Raw genomic sequence first — 26,443 nt, 5'->3', positions numbered from 1 at the left:
ATACAGCGCAAATGACCGTAATATAAACATAATTTAACACTTACTCATGTGATAGTGGTTGATTGCGAGTGTAAGACGCACACCACGCTCGTAACCTCCTCGGTTTCCATGGTAATTCTATTTACTTTCGTTTTCACAGCACCATCACTGATTTTCTTGGGAGACATTTTTCAAGATTTCTAGTGAAATAAAAATATAAAACTAAAAAAAGTTACTGTGGGAGAGCGTATGAATGCGGGAATAAGGAACGCCACAACAGGTCAGATGCAAAGGCTTCACATCCACTTTTATTTGTTTTTTTTGTGTCGGTCTGCTTAGTGCCCCACGCAGCACGTCTCTGGCGCGCACACGCACGCACGCACACACACACACGGTCTCCTCCTTAAATGCACCCTCCGATCACTTGAAAAGAGAGAACAATCATTAGGTCACATTAACTTCAGGTGAATCCCCAGCCTATCTGCTCCCGGACCTGCCCTCTATTCACAAACCGCCGCTCGGCCACGCCCCCGCTGCCACAGTTACGTTTTTGCTGCACTGAACAATGAGAGCGACCGAGTGATACGTCATCAACTAAGCGACTGATACGACCCTCCGCCGAAAACAGGAAACCGGCAGCGTGAGTTTGCTCGTGCCTTCGAAATTTGCTCGTGAAACAGGGTAAAATTTTGCGAGCGAGGTTGCTCGTATCTCCGTTTGCTCGTACTATAGGTTGCTCGTACAACGGGGTTCTAGTGTAATTGATCAAAGTAATGGTGATTCGGGGTACAGAGCACAATCCTATCAACATTAGAGACAGAGACACATTTGTGAAACATGTAATCTGAGCCAAATGGTGAAATAAATCCAAAACTAGTGCATGCAGGTAAGGTGCACACCACTAGTGCATGATCCACAACTTAAATAATCATGATAATAATGATGCCCCAAGTATGTGAAGGTTCCTATTTGCTGCCATGAATGATGCCCAATGGTTAAAGCCACATGTTTTATAATGCCATTAGTGCTTGAATGATTTTTTTCAAGTAGACATGCTCTTCATATTATGCAAAATAAGGTCTCTGATTAACAGCTCATGTTATGTTAATATCATGTGGGATTTATTCCTTCATTCCTAACTATTTTATTTAATTTTTTCTTATTTTCTGTCAACATCCCATGGAGAGCATAAGACCTGAAAAATGACTGTACTGTGAATTTATGTGACAGCATTTAGCAATCATTAGACCTCATTTATCAATGACTTATTAAGGATTTGTGTGAGTGTTTTCATTGGCTTAACTGAACTATAATTTCCATCTAGGTATACACGATTCCGTAATTTCTCGATTCAACTGTAAATTGCAAAGAACAAACCTGCTGCAGCTGATTTGGATTTAGCAACATCCTCAAAATTCCATATAAGGCTAAGCTTACAGAAAGCTAAATGCTTATTAGGAAAAAAATGTGAGGGAAAGTGAATTCCTGGAAAGTATGTTTTGTCATAACTACACCAATAAAACTATTATTTACCAAAGGAGCACTAAAGGAGAAGGTTAAACTCTGGGGACAAATTATAGAGCAGGTCAAATCAGATAAATTAATTGAGATCATTATTAGACATAGAAATTAAGAAAAAATTTACAACGTACAGGTGATCAAGGACATCAAGTACATCACACGTGGAAATTGCTATTTTTAATTGGTGCCTCTGCAGATGCCAGCTAGAGGTTTCTCACGTTAAAACACGAATGCACAATCCCTGGAGTTGTCTTAGAAAAGCAGAAGTCCAGATGTTTTATAAAGAAAAACAGAAGAAACCTAATCAAGGCACTCAACACATTGCAGAGTATTTAAGTTGTTCACTGTTCTCCTTTACACTGGTGCTGAAAGAATGTTGTCTGATGATGTGATTGTTCAGGACATCAGATTAACTGGTCAAGCCAAGATTATAAAGTAATTATAAATGTTGTGAAACAAAAGTCTGTTATTAAGAGTGTATATTTATTACAAAATGTACATTTATGATCTGATAAATGAATATTTAACCAATGTCTAAAAAAATCTAATTTATTTCCTAAAACAGACCTGATGGTCTTGGAACTGTGATAGTGGAAGAAAAAGACCGCTTTGAGGACATCAAAGAACGGTTACGTGTTCTGCTGGAGAACGAGATCACAAACTTTAGGTGAGAAGATGCATTTAAGATTCATGACTTTTTTATTAGTGTAGTTTATTTAGCTGTCTTTAATGTTTTATTAGTTTTGAATCACAGAAATACTGTATACCACCCACACTATTATTCATTGTTGCTTTGTTCCTGCCATAGGTATTGTTTTCCGTTTGGTCGTCCTGAGGGAGCATTGAAAGCCACTCTGTCTCTGCTGGAGAGGGTAATGATACCATTGTTTTCAGCTGACACATTGCTCTGTGTCTTTGTAATATGTGAGCAGAGAGAGAAAAGAGGAAATGGTTTCTTATTCGAGAAATTTTTTTTAAAGTGCACCGCAATAGTAAATTTATAACCTGTATTTTTTATTGATCCTCAGGTTCTGATGAAGGACATCGTGACCCCGGTGCCACAGGAAGATGTAAAGGCTGTCATCCGTAAATGCCTGGAACAGGCAGCTCAAATCAACTACCAGCGCATTACAGACTACGCCAGAGTGGAAGGTGACTACCAATGCCCTTAAGTATAAGAATGTTATGTCTTTAACCTTTTTATCCTCCAGATTATTTCTATGCAGTAGAAAGTGCAGCTGTACTGTGACCTCGCTCTCTTTTTCTCGCTCTCTTTCTCTCTCTCTCTCTTTATCATACACTTACTCTCTAAATCACTTTGGATGTTCACAGTTCATTATGGTTTGTTTAAATGCACTGTATGTATGCTATTTATGCTGTGAATGTGTGTGTGTGTATATACACGCATATACACACTGTAGGTATGTAGTCTTCCTCTACAAATGCAGTCTCTATATTTAAGATTAGAGTAAATTATATTTCCCTTTTTGGAGTTGTCTTGTAAATAACGGGATATTATGCATATGGATATACATCATTAAGCGTTATAAATAGTAATATAAATAATATAAATAGTGTTTTATATTCCACCTGCAGGTTAAGATAATCAGATGAACTGTGAAAAAATGTTTACGAAGGTCTGTCTCCATTAATGATGAAGTTTAGCTGTAAATTCTGCTTGTGTCTAATTAAATTGTAAGTATGTTGTCCATCAATAAGTTTTCTTTTAGAAATGAAGAATATATTCACATATTACTGAACTGTAAAATGTATTTAAAATGTTTGTAGGTCTGTGTCTTTTGGAAGCTTGTTAGAAATAATTGTTCTTTCTACTTTAAATCATTTTCGAAGGGATTCTATAAATACTGGTCAAGATGTATTGGGGAAAAAGGTTTTGCATAAATGAACAGCCCTTTAATCCAAAACAATTACCTACTGTACTGTATCTTTTGTATTTTCAGAGACCATCATGGTTGACCTCAGAACAAATAACAAGCTATTTAATCAGAGCTTTAATGGTTTTTGTGCACACTACTTTGTGAGTAAAAATGCATTCAAATTCGTAGAGTAAAGAGCTTCTGATCCCTTTCATTCACTTGAGGTGACATGGAAAATGGAGCACAGGGACTTGATATAAAGATGCAAAATATCCTTCATTACCTTGCACCCTCTCTGTTTTTTGTGTACAGTTCTGCCCAATTCTAAAGCCAAGATCTATCCTTTCGAACATTCTTGCAATGGCTGGATTAAAATATATCTTCCAAGATCTCTGATTTGCCTTATGAAGTTTCCTTCCATTCAGATCTCCAGGCCATGTCAGAGACAAGGGAATTAAAGACTGAAAACTTGAAACAGAATTTGGGGGGAAATTATGACATTACTCTAAGCAATAGGCATATATTAATGCAAATCATAGAATGGGAGAAGTAATGGCAGGGACATAATTGTCCTAAAAAGGAAAGAACAGGGTGAATGATTTTCTTTCCAGTTAACCAGCTGTAAAATGACAGGAGGATAATGTTGGCTTATTTGGAATTGGGATTTTTTTTCCCCCTTAAAAAGACATGGGGCCCTGTTCAATTAGGTACACCCCTGTCTTTTGATCCCACCTCACCCCTACCCTCTAATGGTCGTCTTATACCATATATCATTGGCTCTTTCCTGTTAATATTTTTGTCCCCTTATAATTTGTGATATTTGAGGGTTATAAATGGTGAACTAAAAATATGCAAAATGGAGCATTGTCTGTTTGTTCTATTTTTAAAAAAATGGTTTTGGTATAATACAAGGAGTTTGCATAAAGACTTCCAGACATGCCCTTCACCATCTTTAGCCCTTAACCCCCTGATTTCTGACCCCAAACTCTTGCATGCCCAAATCCTCTTTTTCTTCAGGAAAAAAGAGGGAAATGTATGATCACCCTGTCTACTCCTTGGCTACACAAGTGATGGATTTAACCATCCGTGAGTAATCTCTTCTCATCCTATTCATCACATCTCTTTTGTGCTATTTTTCAGTATTTTCTTCTTAGAGATCGAATGTAAACGTTTATAGGAAAAAGAAAAAAGATTAAACAGTTATGTTAATTGAGCTTGATGTACCCTGTCTATACCTATAAGCATTCATTGTAAACCGACAAATGATTTGATATCCAGGTCAGTGGTGATTGTTATGTAGTCCGACCAGATGAGGTACTTATCCAACTTGCCATGTAGTAATTATTCAAGGTGATAATTATGTTCATGTGCAAGAAAGTAACTACTAGATGCAAATGTGCACAATGCTCTTATTTTTATTATCAATTCACATGAAGCTGTGTCAGAACTGTGCATAAGTTCCTGGAACATTACATTTTACTTTCATTGGTATGTTGCAGTTGTGTTATACTGAAATGCAATCTGCTTAATCCCAGGCCTATAGCATATTCTGAGCATGGTATTATTGGAGAAGGGAAAATAGTGGCATATAAAAAGACTGCTTTCTAGTTTCTAAATGGTTCCTTGTTATTTTATTCTTTCTGCAGTGATAGGTGGATAAGTGTGTGGTGTTGTTTGTTTTTGTTTTTTTTGCACTGACCTGGAATCTTTTATGCTTAGTGAAAAAAGCACCAATAAAATATTTTTTTTTACAGCTGGTTTCTTTTTTGAAACATTTCCTTATATAAAAACAAGCTGCACACTTGTATATATTAAGCTCAAGTTAGTATAAGCTAGCATAAAATTAGGACGTTCATATTGTTTAATCGCTCCCATCTATGATTTCGATAGTCAATCCATTGTAACTCCATGGAGTGGACAAGTTGTGCTGGCTATGGCCACATCTGTTTGTGACATAACACGATTACGCATCTGTTCAGCTTCTTTATGTCCTTTTCTTTGGTTTGAAGCTCATGCTCATGACTTGAATGCATTTTTGCTTTTCTCACTTGTTATCTCCCTCAGTCGTCTGTTCGTTTGTCTGTGCTATAGTGTACTAGCTGGTTTCAGTGGTTCCAGATTACTTCAGCAGCTGACTCCAGGAGAACTGCACTAGAGCAATGGAGCAATGAGTCATGTGTGTTTAAAACGGTGTCATATGTATGTTTTGTTCACAGTAATGTGAGCTATTGTCACTGTTTTGTGAGGGTCAACAATTCTGTGCTCTATATGTCAAGTGTGTCTTCTTCACGGCAAATTTTTTTTTTACTGTCAAGCAAATGTGTCGCTGAATGTTTGAATTATTTTATATTTGTCTGCATATTTAATATTTGTCTTTGGTGCTTTTTTTTTTATCAATGTTTGATGTCTGTGTCTTTGTTAGTCAGAGTGTGTTAATATTATTTTGAAGAAAGTCTGCACATTAATACATGACATTCCTGCGGAGTGCACAGAAGAGTCATCTTACAAATAATGATGCCTGATCACTCTTTTAAAAAGAAAATCCACTATGCAAAATAATTCCTAATGATCCCCTTTTGTTTTTGTTGCTTTTTTTAATTCGTTTTTTTTCTCTCTTTTCTCTCCCTATCTTTCTTTCAAGTTGAGAAAACTCTAAAGGATCAAAGGGATCCAGGTGAAGCTATATTTGACATTGACCTATGAACTATTCCCTCTAACATTTATCTTAACACCCATATATATATATATATATATATATATATATATATATATATATATATATATATATATATATATATATATATATAAAACCCTTAGATTATAAGATTTTTGCCTAAACTTCCCGACACAAGTTCCTCCCTTGTGCTATAATGGCATGGTCTGTCTCTCCTTGAGCCGTGCTCAGTGCTGCAAACTGTATGTGAAGATAGTATACTTTTCGAAGTTTGCACAACATGTGTGCTGTTGTATTGTTATTTTTAAAAAAAGTATGAACAAAGGGTCCTAATGATTCTTTGTGTCTGATCAGTTGTGCAATACTATCTCTCACAAATATATCAGTGACTGCATTTTCAGTGTGTTAAAATGTGATCAAATCATTCTTCAAAAAGTTACTTTATTATTCGGTGCTAAATGCATCTACTATAACCATGCAACTCCACAGACAAACTATTGAGAAGTAAAAACAATTTAATACACTGAATATGGATGAAGTGTGCACCTGGCCTATGATAATCCTTGATTATCAGTATATCCACTATAATTACTTCATCCTCTTGTTTTGAATGCATTGTGGCTTGAGAACACAATCGGAATTTGCAGATTGGTGGTATTATACTAGTATTAACATGCATAGATTTGTTTCAGACATTTTAACAATTTCGCCCCCACCACTCACCAGCCAATGTAAATTGTGATTGCAGTGACATCAGTGAATATTTAACCAATTGGTCCACAGTTCCATGGAAACAAAGATTTTGCTGTTTATTGTTACTGTGTATTTTGTTATTCTGTCTTTTTAAAGTTGTTGTGTTCAGACAGTGTTTTACTCTATGTGAAAACACAAAGCATTGTTTGTCCTGCATTCATTTCATTGAATCAAATGTCTTACAGTTTGTTGTCTGGACTGTGGCATTACCACCCTGAATAACATACTCAGGATTGCTACTTTCTTATTAGTTTCGATGCTTACATTAGAAATCCAGTGTAATTTGTGAACAAGGCCTTAGCTTTTATTACATGTCAGAATTATGTTAATATTAAACTTCAACCATGCAGTACAACATCAATTTGTTAGAAAAGGCGTGTTAGTCAGAAGGCAAGCATTATTGATTTTACACAGAATGTTTTGATTAAAATATTCTCCTTCATCAACCATATTACTGTTCTTGCATGCAGAATGATGAAGTTTGATGTTTCTTCGCTACTTAATTTTGGCCAAAATCATCTGGCCAAAGGTTTTCACTGCACTGCTTTTGATCTGTGTCCTGTCTGACTATTCTACTCCAGAGAATGTAGCGAACTTAGCTACTCCTGCTAAAAAACTGGAGCATGTCATCCGGCTGGCAGAGTTAGTCATTGAGGTTCTTCAGCAGAATCAGGACCATCATGCTGAGGTGAGCAAAGCCGGCATTACTGCCTTTTATAAAGCAATTTGTCACACTTTATGCTGTAAGTAGTGTTTTGCTTTTTCTTCTTTTTAACTTTTTTTTAAACAGTATTTGACAAAGTTAACACTCACTTATTTTCCAGTACCCTCTGTCTGCATCTTCTTTTAAAAACCAGTCCTGTTTTTATTTTTATTTTTTCAACAAAAGCATACCACTTGTAAAATGAAAAGTGGAAAACAAATTCAGGAAAACAAAAAAAAACAGTCACATAATATTTTGCATGATTCAGCTGGTGAGAGATATCCATGCTTGGCATGCCTACGGTACATGGAGTTTATATTTAGATAATCCGTGGTCTTCCTGAGTTCTATAGATTTATTTTATTTTTTTGAATATGCTTAACAGGCTGCGGTCACAAGTACAGGAGACCAGTCGGTACAGTATCCATGTTTCCTTTCTTCTCAAGTTCTCATCACATATTTTACCTTTCCCCTCAAGCATGCCAAGTCACGCAAGAGGCTTTACTGTCATTTTGGGTCGGGCGGATGGGGCGTTTCAGTCAAGTATGTAGACATGGGCTGGAACTGATGAGATACAGAATATGAGATATAGTATTTAAACTTATTCAGGAAGGTGTGCAACCAGTGTGAACTTCACCTCACAAATTAGGACTCCAAAAATAATCCCTTTGAATGCTCCAAATAAACCTGAGTTCATCCCTGTATCTTATCTGCTAAGCAATATTTCCATGTTTTTCTTACCACTCAATCCATCCAATGTTCTTGGGCAGGGAAAAGAGGTACGTGAGCAATCTGAATGCAATCAAGCAGCCCCTTTCTTCCCCAGTAATGGTTTGTGCATGAGTTGTGTGGGGCCTCTATTCCTGTAATTCCCTATTCCTCTCTGTATGGGGAATTTAAGCATTATGTCTGCCTATGGTGCGTCTCAGTTTGTTAGCACTGTCTCTGTCCAGTCTCTCTTAAAGGAAGTGATTGTAAGGCTTGCATTCCCATTTGCAGGGGTTGGTCGAATAAAAAAAAGGTTTTCCTTTTTTCCAAAGGGAATGTGTTTGTACTCGCACCACCCCACCCTCTACTTTTGTCATCCTAAGCGTGTCAGAGTTTGCCATGTCAGTTTGCCCCTTCCTGCTAATGTTTCCAAAGTTGAAGTCTACTATCTTTCTATACATCATAATCCAAAGTCATAGCCTAGCTCCCTCCCCTTGGCTTTGTCTTTGCCAATTGAAAAATAATGGTCATTTGTTCAGGACCAAACCATTTTAACATTTTGTCCCAGTATAGCTCTGCAAGAAAGGACTTGGGGAAGGATCTTGGAGTTGTTTGGATTTGACATTGCTACCCTTTTTCTATTTCTTCCTCTTTTTATCTGTGTGTCTGGTTAAGCTCGGCCATACACATTGCCCTGCTGCTCCAGCGAATGCTTTGTTTTCTGTTTCTAACCTGAGACATTATGCTCTGTGTAGTGTACTCAAAGTTTAGTCAAACGGTAAGTTCATCCTCAGCTACATCTCAGATAAAGTGGGTTGAAAGGGTATGATATCATAACAGCATTCTGCTGAAGAAAAGGTTAAACTGCCTCCAATGCTGATCAGCTCCCTGATAGACTCTGACACTATACAATTTTACAAGGTGGTTTATCAGGGGCAGCAAATCAGAACCTCTTTTTGCATTTTCAACCATCCTACCATAAGTCTAAAACTCTTGAAGAAAAAGTAAATAAATAAATAGAATACCTAAACATCATAGTAAAAAAAAATAACAACTTTAATAAGCTTGTTGCATGTTTGCAGTTTTAGGCATGCCAGGGATTGCAAGATTGCATGATAATGAGTCACATCTCCATCCTGAAGGCAGGTATGCAGTGATGTGAATGGTTGAATAAAAATACATCTTCCATTTGGAGAGCAAAAGCATGCAGCAGATCTACTTCCACCTGCATGAGAACTGCACCTCTTATGGCATCTTCAGATTTACATGAAGAAAAGGTTGTTAGAGAATGGAGAAAATCTTACCATGTGCAAGTATGGTTGCAACACAGTATTAAATATTCAGTTATATCTGGTATTTATGTCACTGTAATATGTATGCTGATAAATAAATACAACAATAATAATAATAATAACAACAATAGTTTATTAATGATATACTATAGGTTAATTCAGTTGGCCTAAAACCTATGTTAAAGTACATAAAGTACACTATCTGGACAAAAGAAGTTCAGTAATTCCACACTGTTAGAGCGACGAGCGGATGTGTATGTGCTGCACGAGAGCGCAGCGAGAGCACGTGGCGATACGTAAAAAAACTAACCTGCCTGCAATTTTTCCGTGCGCAACGCTCGTATCCTAAAAAAATTCTCGTAACTAGAGGCAACATTTTTTATGAATTGCGACTCTTAACCTGCATTTTACGTATCCAGGGGCGCTCGTAACCCGAGGTTCCACTGTACCGTATTTTTCGGACTATAAGCCGAACTATATTTTCCCTACGTTTTGAACCCCGCAGCTTAAACAATTTTTCCTGGGTTTTTCCCAGTTTCACAAACTTCAAGCCAAAAAACTGAGCGACATAACATTAGACCAATGACATTTCTGAACGGAAACAAAAAAAAACGCACCTCACCTGTGTTCTGAGCTGCACGGCATCGGGAGAAAAAACGTTTTTTTAAATGCATGACGATGCCAAAAGATAAACTCCCGAGAGAAATAGTTGTGAAAGGAAGGAGGAAGACATTGAACAATGACTTACTTGGTAGGCTACTGTTAAGATACAAGCCGTTGTAGCGCGTTGAGTCAGGGTTAAGGGATAGCTCGAGTTGTAACTCCAGTTGCAACAGAAATCATATAAGCACAGACAGGTTTCCAAAACTCGTGCTTTTTTATTTTTCTTGGCAACAGCGTTACGGGTTAGTCAAAGAAACTTAGAAATGAGCATTAGAAAATAATAAGGACATAATCCTCGGCCTCCACACATTCAGTAATACCGGAAAAATGCTGTGCCGGTCTTTTCCCAAAATACCGCTATGCTCCTAAAGAAAGCGCAACTTATTTCACCCGTTACACCGTGTGTAACGTGTCTTTCATTAAAGCATGTGTAAAGTACATTAGTGTAGACACCTGTGGCTTATAGACAGGTGCAGCTTATTTATGTTAAAAATAAAAATATTTGTAAAATTCAGTGGGTGCGGCTTATATATGCGCTTTATAGTCCGGAAATTACGGTACATGGGCTGGAGTGGAATATCTTAAGTGTCCTGCTTATATAGCTCTGACCTCAAACCTCAACCCTATAGATGCTATGCACAACCTCTGCTTAAGTATTATTGAAAGAATCTCAGGCTGTAAATTTCATTTTACTAGATGCATTCTTACAGTGATGTGTACTAGTGGCAAAACTTTCAAATAGTTTTTTACAATGATTCATTATTTACATTTTATTTAGTATTATTAATATATATATATATATATATATATATATATATATATATATATATATATATATATATATATATATGTAACATCTGGCTAAGGGGACAAAACAATTGGGAATAGAGTCTTTTGAACACCTTTGATATGAATTGGAATGCTAATGCTGACTACACCCTACATCTCCTCACCATACAGCAGTACTCGACTTTAGATTCGATTAGATTCAATTAGATTCGATTAGTTAACCTTTATTGTCATTTACTAATGCCCTTGTGACTGAATGAGTGGAAAAACTCCACAAACACGCTGCAAAATGTAGTGGAACACAGAGTGTAGGCTACTATTACAGCAAATATGAACTGAATGTAAAATGTGATGTTCAAAAAGTGAATATGAATCTTATGGACATGTGTCCACAAACATTTGTTCATAAAGTGTGATGATGATATCTAATGAGAGATTCATTCAATTTGATATGTCATTAAGCATACATGATGTTTTTGCACAGATAATTTCAGGCCCTGATTTACTAAGATCCTAAATATCAAAGAGCCACTAAATATCAAAGAGACACTTTGGAATCAGACAGATTGAGAGTGTAGTAAGTAAGTATAGTGTAGGTTTTTACAAAGACTAATTGCCTGACATTGTCTTCTTTCCCTAACACAAAGAAATAGATAATATGTTGAAGAAGATTTGCATATTCTTATTGTTCCTGATAGCTGCAGGGGATTTACAGTCGACTTCTTTAAGAGAAAACAGAAACTTGTCACAGATACATAAAAACATTCGTGTCATGTACTACACAAGTAAGTACAGTGAGACTCGAGTGAAGATGAGTGCTTGGATTTTCTGTATTTAAATAGCTCATTATGCATTTTATTAGCATTGGAGTTACATCCCATATAAGTGTATTATATATTAAAACAACAACCATTTTTAGGCGTAGTGAACTCATTGCAAATGTTTAATTATTCCGTTTGCACAGTCACCAATCCGCATTTGCATTTTTGGGCAAAAATGCCCTACATTGCATATTCACTAAAGCAAAACGCAAAAAGGGGTCAGGATTTGCTATTTTGTACGGCTTTTTTGCAGGTGTGTTATCAAGTTTGTACATGATTAGTAAATCATGGCCTCTGCTAAATTCACTTTTGTTAGTTCCATCACCCAGACTAAATATACTATTTATTATCACTTCACTGGGAAAGGAGTAAGTTAATTTGTAACTATTAAATAGTTTTAATAAGGTTTCTTTGTTTTCTGTTTTAAATTGTAATTGCTGTAAAATCAGCATTGAAGGCTTGTGCAGTGTAATGGAGTTGAAATGCTTAAGAGTCTTTAGGTGGGAAAAAGACATATAATGTAAGTGATTTAGCACTACCAGCTACTTCCTAAGTAGCTTCATATGAAACACCACATGGCAGGACCCAGTTTACTTCCTTTCTATCAGTCAGATCACCTCATTTTGCTCAAATGTCTCTCACTCTGGTTTTTTTTTTTTTGCTTTTCGATACCTCCTTTTCTGGTAATCAAGGCCTTTGCATGGTGGTCAGATCTGATGGTGGAACATGCGGAGCACTTCCTGTCCCTTTACGGCGTCGATATGGACGCAGCTCTTGAGATCCAGTCTCCCGAAAGCTGGGATAGTTTCCCTCTCTTCCAGCTCCTCAATGACTTCCTGCGAATTGACTGTAAGCACTGTTTTTGAAAGTAATAGTTAAACAATGAATAAGTGGTAGCTCAGTGGTTGTAAGTCATTTGACTTTGGATTGGAAGGTCAGGAGTTCAAATCCCAGTACCACCAAGCTACCACTACTAGGCCCCTTAATCCTCAACTGCCCAGAAGTAAGTTACCCTGGATAAGGGCTTCAGCCAAATGCCATAAATGTAAGAAATAAAAGGTGACATAACAACAGCAATATGTGAACAGATTAAAACTTTTACAGGTCTTTAATGCGAGTAGCATTTTGATTTCACAATTTATTTTTCTGTTCCAGACCATCTGTGCAATGGGAAGTTTCACAAGCACTTGCAGGAACTGTACGCGCCACTGGTGGTGCGATACGTTGATCTAATGGAGTCCTCCATCGCTCAGTCCATTCACAGGGGCTTTGAGCGCGAGTCCTGGGAACCTGTGAAGTAAGACACCACTTCCTGCTGAGTCCACAGGGCTGGGAGCGATTAACACAGGGCATTTCATGACATATATAATCATTTAGAGCTATTACTGCGGTAAGCAGTGAGGACAAATAATTGCAGGTTGATGTTCACTGTCTGGAGGCATTACAAATAATGCAATTAATTATTAAACAACTTTTAACTTTTAACATTTAACTCAAATTTTCACTGCAGAAAAAGAACTAAAATTCAGCCACCTCAGTTTTTCCTTTTGATCAAAGGTTTTGATTTAAGAGAATTTTATGTAAAAAAAAAAAATTAAAAAAAAAGTTGTCTATCTAACAGAAGAATTAGAGAATTAAAAAAAAATAAACATTGAGCTTTTTCATTGCTCTGTCCATCATAAGTTTTGGTTTAGAGTAGATAGCTTCAGGCCAAAAGAACCGCTCTTTCAGACTCCAGTCAATGCCTTTCATGTTTTCATCTTTTTGGTTTTGTAAACTAACCCTCATGTTGCATGCTTGAAGGAAATAGGATGCCTTTTATGTGCTAATCACTTGTCTTTATTGCCTCAGAATTTTCTTTGCATATTGATTTAAGTATTTCCTAGATAAGGATAATCTCATTTAGATGAATGGCTGTCAAGCTTTCTCTTTAATAATCTTATTTTATCAATATTTTTTAACTAAACATGTGTACCATGGAGATTGTCAGCTTAAAGCTTTGTAAGCTTGTATATAAGTGGATTTCATCCCCTTTGATGTAGCTCTTACTGAGTCCCCTTCAACTAGTACAATAGGAAATAGCTTCTTTTATTTGTTTGTTGTCTATGTCTTGTGTTTTCCCACCACTTCATGTTTTACCTTCAAATCTGCTGTTTGTTCCTGCTATTGAAAATATGCTGCTTTTGTTTCCTTGTTTATCTGTATGTGTGTGCTCTTGTCTCTATTATCAACCATGTTTTAGTTTTACTGTAGGTCTTCTGTTTAAGTGTTGTAGAGACCTTCCCTACATTTAACAACTGATTCTTTATGTCTGCTGTTTTTGAGTGTCTATGACATTTCTTTTATAACTTTTCTTACTTGTTACTTTTTTACCGTATGTCTTACATTGCTTTTTTTGCAGCATTCCACATTGCCACTGTTATGGATTTTTTTGTTTCTTTTTGTCTGTTTCTGCAGGAGTTTAACAAGTAATCTACCCAATGTGAATCTACCAAATGTGAACCTCCAAATTCCCAAAGTACCAAATCTTCCTGTGCCAGTAGCAGGACTATCTGTTAACCTTCCACAAATGCCTAGCTTTTCCACTCCATCCTGGATGACTGCTATTTATGACTCCGAGTGTGTATTCAATGAGTTTACCTCAGATCTGATTAATTGAAACGTATCCTTGGCATGAAGATGTTCCTTTGAAGCTGCTTGATATATCTGAGATAAAACAGGCACAATGTTTAAAAGCAGAAACAGTATTGCCTTGACAACCATTCTTAATAATACATTAGAATTTCATACATTTGTGCATACAAGCATCTTCATTCTTTACTGATACATAATTTAAACTTTTATATATACGTCTAATTAAAAAAAAGAAAATGCACAAAACAAAAAAACAAAAATTATAATAAAATGTCCTTTCTTTTATAATGTTAAAGCTTAATCTAACTTTAAGCATCAAACTTCATCTAATTCATGTGTAACTTGGGATTGGTTGAAACTGGTGTTTCTTGTGGTGTTTGTTCATTAAGCTTTGACGTGAACATGGAAATGATTATTCTAGTGTATTAAAAAGGATTTCAAAATGTTTGTCAAGCTGTCATAATTAGGCTGTAGTTTGTTAGACAACATTTATACAAACACATAAATTGGCCTCCTAAATGAAAGATAAAAGAGAATGTTAGTATGTCAACTAATTAAGCATGATTGAATAATAATAAAAAAAAAATATTAGCTCTTAAGTCATTTTCATGCCAAGTAGATTGCAAGGGATTTGGGTTCATCCCAAGATGTTTGTTCACTTGAAATGAGAACTGAAAAGCTTTTCATTTTCCTCAATGTGCATGCCATTGAGGTAGGACTGAGGTGGTGAGATCTGGATTGCAACCCAAACCTACGATCAGTCATTCTTGCATATCCCACTTGAAGGAAAAGTTCCCCATTTAAAACCGTGTCTAAGGGTAGGAGTGCAGTGTTCTGGCAGCTTGTTGAGGTGATGCTGATGAATCTTAATGACCTATGATGGCCCAAAAGATTTTTTTTTAAATATTTAAATAGTTGGCATTAGAGGTAAGAAATCTATTGCTGGATGTGGAGGGGTTTTCTAAAGAACCAACAATGATCTCAGGTCTGCCTTAAGGGTTTTAGTGGGTGTGGGTTGGTGGACCTCCCTGCCTGGTCTTAGTAAAAAAAAAATCTGAAGCAGTAATTAGCTCAAAATTTTGCTTCAGATCTGACAAAAAGAATATCCAATTCAGCGATCAAGGCAATCCCAGACCAGTTAATTCCATGGCAGTTTGTCTAAAACTATATATATATATATATATATATATATATATATATATATATATATATATATATAGGACATATCCACGGCTGCAGTTCGATATTCTCAGAAACTTCAGTCACTCTTATGTTTCAACTCTATGGTAGGCTACCACCCCCTTCCTGACCCTTACAACACTCCTCCTCCTCCTGTCCCATCTATCTCCACTCAGGATGGCAACGTCTTCAGAGTTGACTGCATGGTGTGTGTTGACCTCTGGAACTCCGCCAGCCTCGTCGGGCATGGGTGGTGAGAGAGAGCCTGATCTTTGTGTTTCTGTCTCTCATCCAGACTTGTCCTCTATCTCCTGTAGCTCCTTCTTTCACTTGAAATCACAACCCATACAAACCATATTTTGTTTGGGCTCTTGTGAAGGTGTCCATTCCAACAAATAATACTGTATGTGTAGCACTAACAAGGTAATTGAAGGATTTTAGAGTAGTAAAGTAAACCTTTACTCAGCTTGTGTAGGTATGCAGCTGAATGAAGTATGTATGTAAGAAAGCACATTAAGTGGACATAGTGCCATGTTTTAGTGACCCGGTTATGTTTAAAATCAGTGGTATAGATCTCTTACTTGCCTTCTCTCACCATGACATTCCCAAGCCCCTTGCCCTTTAAGAGAAGTGTGACTGATTAAGGTGTGCATGTTTTCAGACCCTCTCGAGAGTTGAATAACCACGCAACTGTGCGAGGTTATTGACGATTTTTATTTTTACCATACACTGACTGAAAATGTGAATGCTGTCCCTGGGTATTAACCAGCTGTGTACTCTCAGTCAATGTATGCGTAAAATAAGGAAAGAAGCCTATGATGTAATGAGTAGAGTCATAGAGATAGTGCCACAATTTTGCAAATTAACAAATGCTCTAACCTTTGAACCCTGGTGTGTCACTGTGCCTGGCAGTAATGGCTCGGGGACATCAGAGGATCTGTTCTGGAAGCTGGATGCCCTGCAGACATTCATCAGAGACCTGCACTGGCCTGAGGAAGAGTTTGCCAAGCATCTAGAAAACCGAATGAAGCTCATGTCCAGCGACATGATCGAGTCCTGTGTGAAACGGTACATGCATTTTGAGTTTGAACATGAAAGACACAAGGATATTATGTGATATCCACTTTTTCATTACTTAAGAAGCCAGCGTTTATTTAAAGTATGATAAATAAATCTACCACACCTGCAAAATTGTGTACTTACCACTTTAAGTCTCCATCAAAAAATAAGGCATGCACATTAGTCATGTGGTGTAAAATTTACTAAAACCCTTCCGGTCAACTCTTTGCATGTATTTAGCACCAGGGCAGCATTTGAGTCCAAGCTGACCAAGAGCAGCCGTTCTACAGATTTCCGCATCCCACTCTCCTTATGCACCATGTTCAACGTGATGGTAGATGCCAAGGACCAATCAGCTAAACTGTGTGCCATGGAGATGGGCCAGGAGGTAATAAAAAGGTCTAATTGAATCTAACAAAACAAATCTCTGTTTGGTCTGGCAGAAAAAAATGCAAAAAAGTAAAATTTAAAGATACAGTACTATAGTAAGTACATTTATAGTATTATTCACAACACAACACGGCAGAAATATTCTATTCATTCAAAGCAGTAAAAGTGGTCTCCAAACACTAATGAATAAAAACATGTTTTAAGCTTGTTAGAACAGAAACATGTAATATTGAGAGATACATAATGAATATGAAAATTGACAGAAGAGCAATATAATAGCTGTGAGGTTAGACATATTTGAAACTAATTGCAGACATATTTAAAAATAGTCCTAAGTTAGCTCATAGCTGCATTGGGCAAGGTATATATTTTAGCTAAATTAAGGGTTGGTCAAAACTTTTAATAGATGCAATTATTTTCAAGCTAAGTGCTAAAACGCTGATTTTGGATCATCTGTACTCGAAGTTTCACTACACAGTGATTATTTTAAGCTTGTAAATGTGTTGTTGCTTTTCAGAAACAGTATCACTCAAAAATTGACGAACTCATTGAAGAGAGTGTGAAGGATATGATTTCCCTTTTGGTAGCTAAGGTAAAGAGTTCAGTTATTAACATAATTATTAAATGTGGTAAATACTTTATAAATGTATGTTGTCTTGGTGTGTGGTCACTGGTGTTATAAGGTGTTTGTGTGTGGAATGTGCAGTTTGTGGCGATTCTGGAAAGTGTTCTAGCCAAGATTTCTAGGTATGATGAAGGAACGCTCTTCTCCTCCTTCCTTTCCTTCACGGTGAGAAGGAATTACATACATCTATTAAGCTTATTATTATTATTATTAGCAGTAGCAGTAGTAGTATTTTCATTTTACCAGTAGGCCAGCTACTGACCCACTTTTTCTTTTTACAGGTGAAAGCAGCATCAAAATATGTGGATGTCCCTGTAAGTAATAAAGTTTTAATGTGACTTTTTACTATCTGACGCTTTATATTGTCACAGGAGACTCTAGCTAACTTTCTAACCCTAACCCTAAACCTAACCCTTCTCTGTAATCTGTCTCCTACAGAAGCCAGGAATGGATGTTGCTGATGGCTATGTGACCTTTGTTCGTCACTCTCAGGACATACTGCGAGATAAGGTCAATGAGGAGGTGTATATAGAGAGGTTATTTGATGTAAGTAAGATGCCGTCTCCTCCATGCCTGACAAGGGAGGTTCCATCCAAAATGTGGCAAAACAATGGGGCATATGAGGGATAAGTCACATTTTGAGTGCTGAGCTCTGAATTCTTTCATCAAAAAAAAAGCAAAAAAAAAAAAACAAGGTCTGCCTTATCACAAGGCTTTCAGTCTCTCACTACTCTTCTCAGTGTCTCATTATTGTGAATTTTTCTTCGGCGCTCTGTGCTCTGGCGTTGCATTAAACACAACCAGTTGCACATTTGTGCTCAATTGTTGCATTAGCTGTTTGTTTGAACCTTTGTGCTTAGAAGTCAAGGCAAAGTGTCACTACCACCAACAAGTGGATTATTTACGACAGTGCTCTCAAACAGTCGATGGGATCTTTTTGAAGGATAAAATGTGCCTTTTGGCACTACTAATTCCTATTTGAGATACATTATGTACATGTAATGTAATAAAGTATTAGAAATTGGATGATAAATATGAATGTAAATGTAATCAATGATGCCAACTGGAGAGCACTGTTTAATTTCGAAATAATCCTTTGTGAATCATTTTTCTGACTTCCAGTGTTGCACAGTGTCCTATATGTGTAGTGGGAGGTGATTTATTCTGTGTCTAGTAGATTTGTGCTATTTATATGTGTGGAACTTGCTGTAGAGTGTGTGCCCATGGGAGTGTGTATAAGTGTGGTGAGGGTTGAAAAGATGCAGCACAGTAAATTTAGGTACAACCCGCATGCATTTTTAGTGGAGTGTTTGTGCGTTTGTGTGTCTGAGATTAGTGTGTCTCAAATTGTTTCAATGTGCTTTCTCTTCTACTTGTTCTGCTGTGTTTCACTATAATTGTTAAGCACGCTTTGCTATTGCATGACTACTAGCATGCAGTTTCATGTAAAAATGCATTTACAAGCCATCGTCATTTCGCTCTTTTCTTATTATTTAATTCGTTTGGGACCGTACAGTTTCAGGTTGTATGTCCTACACAAACCAGATCTCACGAATAATGGGGAAAAGATACACAAGAATGTGTGTAGATTTTATCCTATTTTATACAATAAAAATCAAGAAAAAACTAACTATTTCATAATAATTTGTTCTTAATTTGCATGTTGAACCAATCACAGATATAATGCATATGTTTACTTAAAAGGTACTCTTAGAAAAAAGTGTTCTTCAAGATAGGTTCTAACAGAGGGTTCACTACTGCATGTGTTTCCCAAGTGACCTTAAAATTTCTAAGAGTATATGCATGTATATAAGGGGTGTAACGGTACACAAAATTCACAGTTCGGTACGTACCTGGGTTTTTACATCACAGTTCGGTTTAATTTCGAAAAAGTTAGGGAGAAGAAATTCAAAACATAAAATTACTTATTATCAGTGTTGGGCCGTTCAACTGGTACCTGGGCCTTCAGTGAGGAAAATTAATCTTAGGAAACTTAATCTACCTCCTAATACCACCATCACCTATAGTGTAGTGTATCATCTATACTATACAAAACGGCAATATAACAATGCACGGCATTACAGAGTGAGAGGCATTCGCATATGGAGGGTGAATACTATTTTACTAAAGCAAGAAACCCAGTTAACTCCAAACCTCTAACACTACCACCGCAACTCTGCACCTACATCTACACCTACACCTACCATCATCTGGAGCAGTTCAGAATCAATATTTGTCTAATAACATGACAAAACCATAAAAATGTAAATAAAATTCAACCTATCCACCAGAGATGTATACTCATAATTTGCACCGCTCCTCAGAGGCTGTAAGCCAGTGGTACCGCTCGTATTCACTGGTCTGGAAGTGGTGAACAAACCCTTTCCCGGGCTGAGACAAGCTGGCTAGCTTTGGGGTTGGCCAACCTCTCCTCATGATGTCTAGCTTTTCTTGAAAATGGATTTTTAAGTATGTCCAAGACCAAATCAATTTCTCTTCCAACGTAGGGATAAAAAAAAAGTCTAACTCGGATGTATTAATGTGTGCAGAGCGCTACAAACGTGTTTTGCAAGTCGAACTTGGCTGTAACAGTTTCGCTCTGACCAACCAATCAGAGAATGGAAAAATGCTGACGCTATTCTGGGCCAGCTAGCTGAAATATGATTGGTTAAACAAATAGAGCTATTTCTCAAGGAGACAATGGTTAAATGCCAGCAGTACAGACTTTGAAGGCCCTGGGCAGATTAAATTGACATGGCAGCACATAGATTTTTTGTCCAATCAGATTTCAGCCTCTAACATCCACATACAAGTACTGAAAGCAGTGCAGCCAAGAAAAACATAAATGTAGGTCAGTGCTTCTGATAGTGTTTAGGCCAGCAGAGAAGGCTTTGCTGGCCCTGACTGCCTGCCACTGCTTATTATTATGAACATTTGTGAACATCAACAGTTTACAATAATTTTAGTAAGGATATATGTACCGTTGCACCCATTTTATATATATATATATATATATATATATATATATATATATATATATATATATATATATATATATATATATATATTTATTTATTGCTGTAAGGACATACAGCCTTCCATATCCCAATTTAATATTACTAATGATTGTGGGTTTAATTTTGTTTATTTTTTTATTTACTGTGTTTCATAATTTGCGTACTTGCTTGCTCCTCAAAACACATATGGATTATTATTATTATTATTATTATTATTATTATTATTATTACATGCACTTTAATTTACATCCCAACCTCATAATATAATTAAATAAACTGCTATAAATGCCTTGCTGATGCCAGAACTGTGGCTTATCTCTTCTGCTAAGTATACTAAAAGCAACACGATGGGAAAAAAATATTTAAGCCATTTTGACCCACACATGATGTTAAACATAATTAGCTCAAAGCAATGCAGGAAGCAAGAACTCTTTTGTCTTAAAGACAAAGTCCATACTTACTTATCTGGACTTCTCAGTCTTTATGTCTTTATGTCTTTTCTCTGTTCATATTTTAACTCCATCCCTTTCTGTACTACTCTCTTCTTCTTTCTACCCTAAGTGCACCTCCACCATACTCTCTTTATATAACAAAGTGGAACTTATCTCTAGATGTCCTACTGTTTTATCACATTCTGTTGAGTGGCATGATTTCTAATCAAATAATCTTCCTGTGTACATCTTCTAGCATGACCACCTCCTAAAATTCTCACGTCATAACACACAAAACATACACACTGGCCCACCAACTCACCTGCTCCTTCTGCATGCACTGCACGCTCGGACCAACTGACTGCTTGAAGCGGACCAACCGAACCACCTAACCCTAATTAACTTTCGACCAATCACGTATCTAATCATTATACAAATCAACAAATACCAACATAGGTTTTTCATTGACGGGTCAAAGCAGTCATTGATCACTTAAATGATCCACTCATTGAAGTAGTCCACCATTGCTGAGTTCATGTGTTTTGGAATTGTTGGAAATAAGACTAATATTTCAAAAGAATTACAAAATTGGTGGTTGCAAAAAGTAGAGCCCTTAAAAACATGCCTTTGTAAGCGATAATCATAGCTATTTAAAGTATGGGTGATAGAGAGAGATATTGCTTTAAAATATGTTTCACAACTGTAACACTTAAAACTGCAGGGGAAAATATGTAGCTAACACACAACATATGCAACTTTTACACAAAAATTATTAAAATATATAAATATAATTAAATACAATTTAATATATTTATTATATTATTATTCAAACCAAATTTATCCTTTTTACTGCCCATAATTTTTGCGCATCTGATCAGTGCCCTCTCTATTTAATAAAAGACGTTCTCTTTCAAACATCCGTTTGGTATCTCAGTATGGGAATCGCCTCGGGCGTGAATCCTGGAAGCATCAATCACACCATGTCTATTGGCTGACAGACCAATCACGACAGTGATGCGGGAAGTCCCGCCTCCCTATGTACACCGCTGATGACGGTCCCTGCCTCATTCTCGTTCTTTTCCCTGTGAAGATCCTTTTCAGGAAGCTATCCTCAGCAGATCCTCTAGGGGTGGTCGCTAAACTGTTTACGGATGAGCCGGTGAGGTATGTCTGCTTATTTTAAGGAAATATTCGCTGTTATAGCGAATATTTGCTTCTACTGCTCCTTTCACCTCACGTTAAGCGAATAGAAAGGTATCGTAAGAGACCCGTTTTCGAGAGGCACGTTGTGATGATCTCGTTTATCTCCTGGTATTTGCACCTCCGTTATGACGACTGCGAGCCCATCCGGTTGCACGGCGGTGAGGAAAAAACCCTCCCGACCGTGTGCATGCGGGTCTATGACCTCGGCCAAAGACTCTTATCCCCTGTGCATAGTGTGTTTGGGAGTTAGACATGCACAGGCTGTGCTCGCTAACCCCGAGTGCTTCCCGCACTGCTCTCGTTTCCCGTTAAGGGTTTGGGAGTGCCGAATCCGAGTCGCGGCCGCGAATAAAGGAGACCCATGTCTCTCTCTGCCCGAATGCAAAGAGGGACGAGGCTGCTTCTCCGGCACAATGTAGCTGCGGAGAGTTGATGGATAAAGTGTCTCCTGTCCTTCCTCCGCTCTTTGATTCTAACCCGTTAGTGGGGTACAAGAAAGATGAAGATGATGAGGTGGCTCATTTTCTGGAGGAAGATGACGAGGAGGAGGCTATCCTTCCTCCTGATCTTCTCTCCAGGCCTGGAAGTGCTATGGGCCCTTCCCCCATGCCAGGTGAGCTGGACCTCGTTGAGATGTGTAGGAGAGCAGCCAAAAAACTCTCTATCGACTGGCCATCTCAGCAGGTGCACCAGGACGCTGAGAGGGATTTATGACAGTAAGAGGGTGCCACCGCGCACTTCCCCCGTGAAGCAGTTGATTCCAGCCGTCCCTGCGTGTGTCACGGGAATGCAGTGCTTTTGGGACAAACCCTTCTCACATAGAGTACCCGTTAAGGGTTTCTCTAGACTGGAGGTGCACAATATGGAGGTTTCGGGGATGTCTAAGCCCCCCTGTCCGCCTCTCTTTTCCAGAAACTGTACCGCTCCTCGACCCTGGTGGTTAGAGCTCTGAATACCACCTCACTGCTCACAGTATACCAGGCGGAGCTCATGGAAGAGATGGGTAGGCAGATTGATGCTGGGTCACCTGACTCGGCTTTGTTGGAAGAGATCTGTGTCATTGCAGATCTCAACCTACGTTCATCAAGGGGAGAGGTCCAGAGCTGTGGCCGCAGCATGGGCCTGGCTGTGGTGGGCGAAAGAGCCCTATGGTTCGGTTTGACAGGCTTACCAGAGAGGGAGAAAGTGGAGTTTCCTGATGCCCCGGTAGAGCCGAAAGCCCTTTTCGGGGCTGCAGTGGTGAATATGCCCCAGCAGTGCGATCTACGCAAAAAAGATGGTGAAGCGTTTGAAGCATGCCTCCCAAGAAAGCCTACTGCTAGGCACAGCTAACCCTCAGGGAGCGAAGAAAAGACGGGCGACCTAACCTGTGGTCTGATTTTGGGTCAAAGGAGGGGCTACACCTTTCACAGAGTTTCTGTAGCACCCCTTGACTCATCTCAGGAGTCTTGTCCTCCCCCTCTAGCGAAAAAGCGTTGGGTAGTGTTTCAAGAACAATGTTCAGTAAACGAAGATTCTCCAGTTGGATTGTTGGCCCCATTTTCCCCAGTGCCCGAGAAGTTACTTCTCCCTTCTCCACCCGCGGGGTTATTCAGAAGGGAGGTCAAAAGGTTTTGTGTTCGTTCTCAAACAATAAAAATATGTCCGAAGTGCCACCTTAACCGCAAAGTGATAATGTAATCACTTTGCTTGCGTGCTCTCCATTACTGGAGAAATCACACTTTTCTCGAATCGGGAACCCCGCTGGGAGCTGTTTTTCTGAGAAAAAATGTAGTGATAGCGGATGTGTCGCTCACGGGTTGGGGTGCAGTGTGTGAGGGCAGAATAGCGAAAGGGAAATGGCCCGTCTCGCTACGGTGCGCACATATAAACTTCCTGGAACTGTTAACGGTGTTTCTAGCTTTCAAACAGTTCGTGCAGTTTCTTTGGGGTCACCACGTATAGTTCAGATCAGACAACACGACGGCAGTGGCGTACACAAATTGCCGGGGCGGAATGCGCTCTCCTCGTTTTCACAATCTAGCTACTCATGGTGTGGGGCATGGAGCATTTTCTATCGTTACGAGCGACTCATGGCACACGAGTAGCTCGTAACGATAGAAAATTCTCCAGTGTGTTGAATGTGGGAATCTTTTGTCCGGAAATCTTTTCTCCAGGGGAAATCTCCTGTACAGGTAGTGGTCTCTCCACCCTCAGGTGGTGAACCTGTTATGGAAGAGATTCGGCCGGGCTGCCATAGATCTCTTCACCTCGCACAAAAACACTCATTGCCCTCTATTCTTTGGAATATATATGGAATATATTTGAGCTATGGTGCGCGCAAAGGCAGATTGTCCCTTTTCACTGTTCTGTGGCAGAGGTGTTGTGCTTCTTGCAAGAACTTTTACATAAGGGCAGGGTGTTTTCAACCGTTAAGGTTTACCTCGCTGCTGTTTCTGCATGCCACGTAGGGATTGACAGAAATACTATTGGTCATCACCCGCTTGTGTGCAGGTTTATGAAGGGAGCGCGCCGCCTAAACACGTTTTCAAAGCCGCTGATTCCGCCATAGGATCTGTCAGTGGTCCTGAGCGTGCTCTCTCAGCCTCCTTTTGAGCCGATAGAGAGTATTGATTTGAAGCTCCTTTCGCTGAAGGTCGCTTTGTTTTTGGCTCTTTCTACCGCAAAGCGGGTTAGTGAACTTCATGCTTTGTCGGTTCATAACTCCTGTATGCGGTTTGCTATGGATTTCTCACGAGTGACTCTCAAGACTTATCCGGCATTTGTCCCTTAGGTGAGCAGGTCAGCTTTTGCCTGCAGGTAGGTGGATTTAATGTTTTTTCATCTGCCTCCTTTTTCCTCAGTGGAGGAGGAGCGGCTTCACTGTCTGTGCCCTGTCCGTGCTTTGCGTCACTATGTAGACAGGACGAAGGGTTAGAGACGGAGTAATCAGCTGTTTGTTTCATGGGCTGATTCTCGTAAGGGAAGACCTGTTTCCCCGGCAGCGCCTGTCCCACTGGCTGGTGGAGGCTATCATATTGGGTTATAATAGCATGGGTCTTAACCCTCCAGAAGGGCTGAGGGCTCATAGTACCCGAGGCTTGGCCACCTCGTGAGTATTTTTAAGGGCATTTCAATTCAGGACATTTGTGCAGCTATGTGCTGTGCTTCGCCGCACACTTTTGTTGACAAAAAAAAAAAAGTTGACAAAGTGACAAAGGAAGATGGAATCGTAAATTGGATGTTTTTCATTTCTCACAGGTTTTCGCTCTCTTCGGTTAGGAGTGGAAATCTCGTGTTAATTTTATTGCATCACTGAGTTGGTTGACACCTGCTTCGGACAGCATATCTGCAATATGGGAGTTGTCTATATTCTATAGTGTATAGAACGGTATAGAACGGATGATTGTAACTTTAGGTTACATACGTAACCCCGGTTCTCTAATAACAGGAGTGAGGTATCTCACCACACTTCCCTCCTTGCAGTGCACGGAGAAGAGATATGTGAGAATGAGGCAGGGACCGTCAGCAGCGGTGTATACAGGGAGGCGGGACTTCCCGCATCACTGTCGTGATTGGTCTGTCAGCCGACAGACGTTGTGTGATTGATGCTTCCAGGATTGGTCACGCCCGAGACGATTTCCATAGTGAGTTACCTCACTCCTGTTATCAGAGAACCGGGGTTACATAAGTAACCTAAAGTTTCAATGTCGAATTAATTATTTGAAAAGTGACAATAGCTTGACTAGACAATAACTAAAAACGAAAAACACATCAATTCCCAAATATTCCAAGTCACTCCACAGGATCCTGCTATTGACTACGTCCTTTACTGAAAGAGATGATCACTTCATCCATTACACAAAACCTGTGCTGTTCTCTTTGAACTATATGTAAGATGCATAATATTTTTAAATATACCTGGGTTTTCAGATTGTAGTATACACATTTGACATATTTTAAGTGTAGAAATGGTTTAAGATAACAGTACAAATCGCCTTGCCTGCAGATTCTCCTCATTCTCACTTTTATATATTGATTTTTCAAGTTTTCTGGTTGTGATCATACTGAAGTTTGCTGCTTTGACTTGAAGAATGTTTTTTTGTTGTTAAATTTGGGGATGTTTGTAGACTATTTGAGTTTAAAG

The 26,443-nt window shown here is 38.5% G+C and overlaps 1 protein-coding gene across 15 annotated transcripts in view; it reads left to right on the top strand.

Moving 5' to 3' along the window:
• The window catches only part of cadpsb (Ca2+-dependent activator protein for secretion b), an 85,490-nt gene that overhangs the window by 54,018 nt on the left and 5,029 nt on the right, over window positions 1-26,443 (top strand). For 2 of the 15 annotated variants that reach the window (XM_046841742.1, XM_046841903.1), the window contains 16 exons: window positions 2,066-2,167; window positions 2,309-2,372; window positions 2,529-2,652; window positions 4,395-4,463; window positions 7,386-7,492; window positions 7,892-7,921; window positions 8,277-8,285; window positions 12,472-12,628; window positions 12,935-13,076; window positions 14,237-14,398; window positions 16,505-16,660; window positions 16,892-17,039; window positions 17,559-17,633; window positions 17,748-17,831; window positions 17,948-17,980; window positions 18,105-18,212. In XM_046841742.1, the coding sequence (XP_046697698.1) occupies window positions 2,066-2,167; window positions 2,309-2,372; window positions 2,529-2,652; window positions 4,395-4,463; window positions 7,386-7,492; window positions 7,892-7,921; window positions 8,277-8,285; window positions 12,472-12,628; window positions 12,935-13,076; window positions 14,237-14,398; window positions 16,505-16,660; window positions 16,892-17,039; window positions 17,559-17,633; window positions 17,748-17,831; window positions 17,948-17,980; window positions 18,105-18,212 (1,570 nt within the window). Of the gene's footprint in view, window positions 1-2,065; window positions 2,168-2,308; window positions 2,373-2,528; window positions 2,653-4,394; window positions 4,464-6,018; window positions 6,052-7,385; window positions 7,493-7,891; window positions 7,922-8,276; window positions 8,286-12,471; window positions 12,629-12,934; window positions 13,077-14,236; window positions 14,399-16,504; window positions 16,661-16,891; window positions 17,040-17,558; window positions 17,634-17,747; window positions 17,832-17,947; window positions 17,981-18,104; window positions 18,213-26,443 lie in introns of all 15 variants that reach the window. The other 13 variants (XM_046842214.1, XM_046842368.1, XM_046842062.1 and 10 more) reach the window with 9 other exon arrangements.

This window comes from Silurus meridionalis, chromosome 1, assembly GCF_014805685.1.
Source record: "Silurus meridionalis isolate SWU-2019-XX chromosome 1, ASM1480568v1, whole genome shotgun sequence".
Lineage (NCBI taxonomy): Eukaryota > Metazoa > Chordata > Actinopteri > Siluriformes > Siluridae > Silurus > Silurus meridionalis.
Note: the sequence above shows the minus strand (reverse complement) of the source record. Positions and strands in the feature narration are given on the sequence as shown.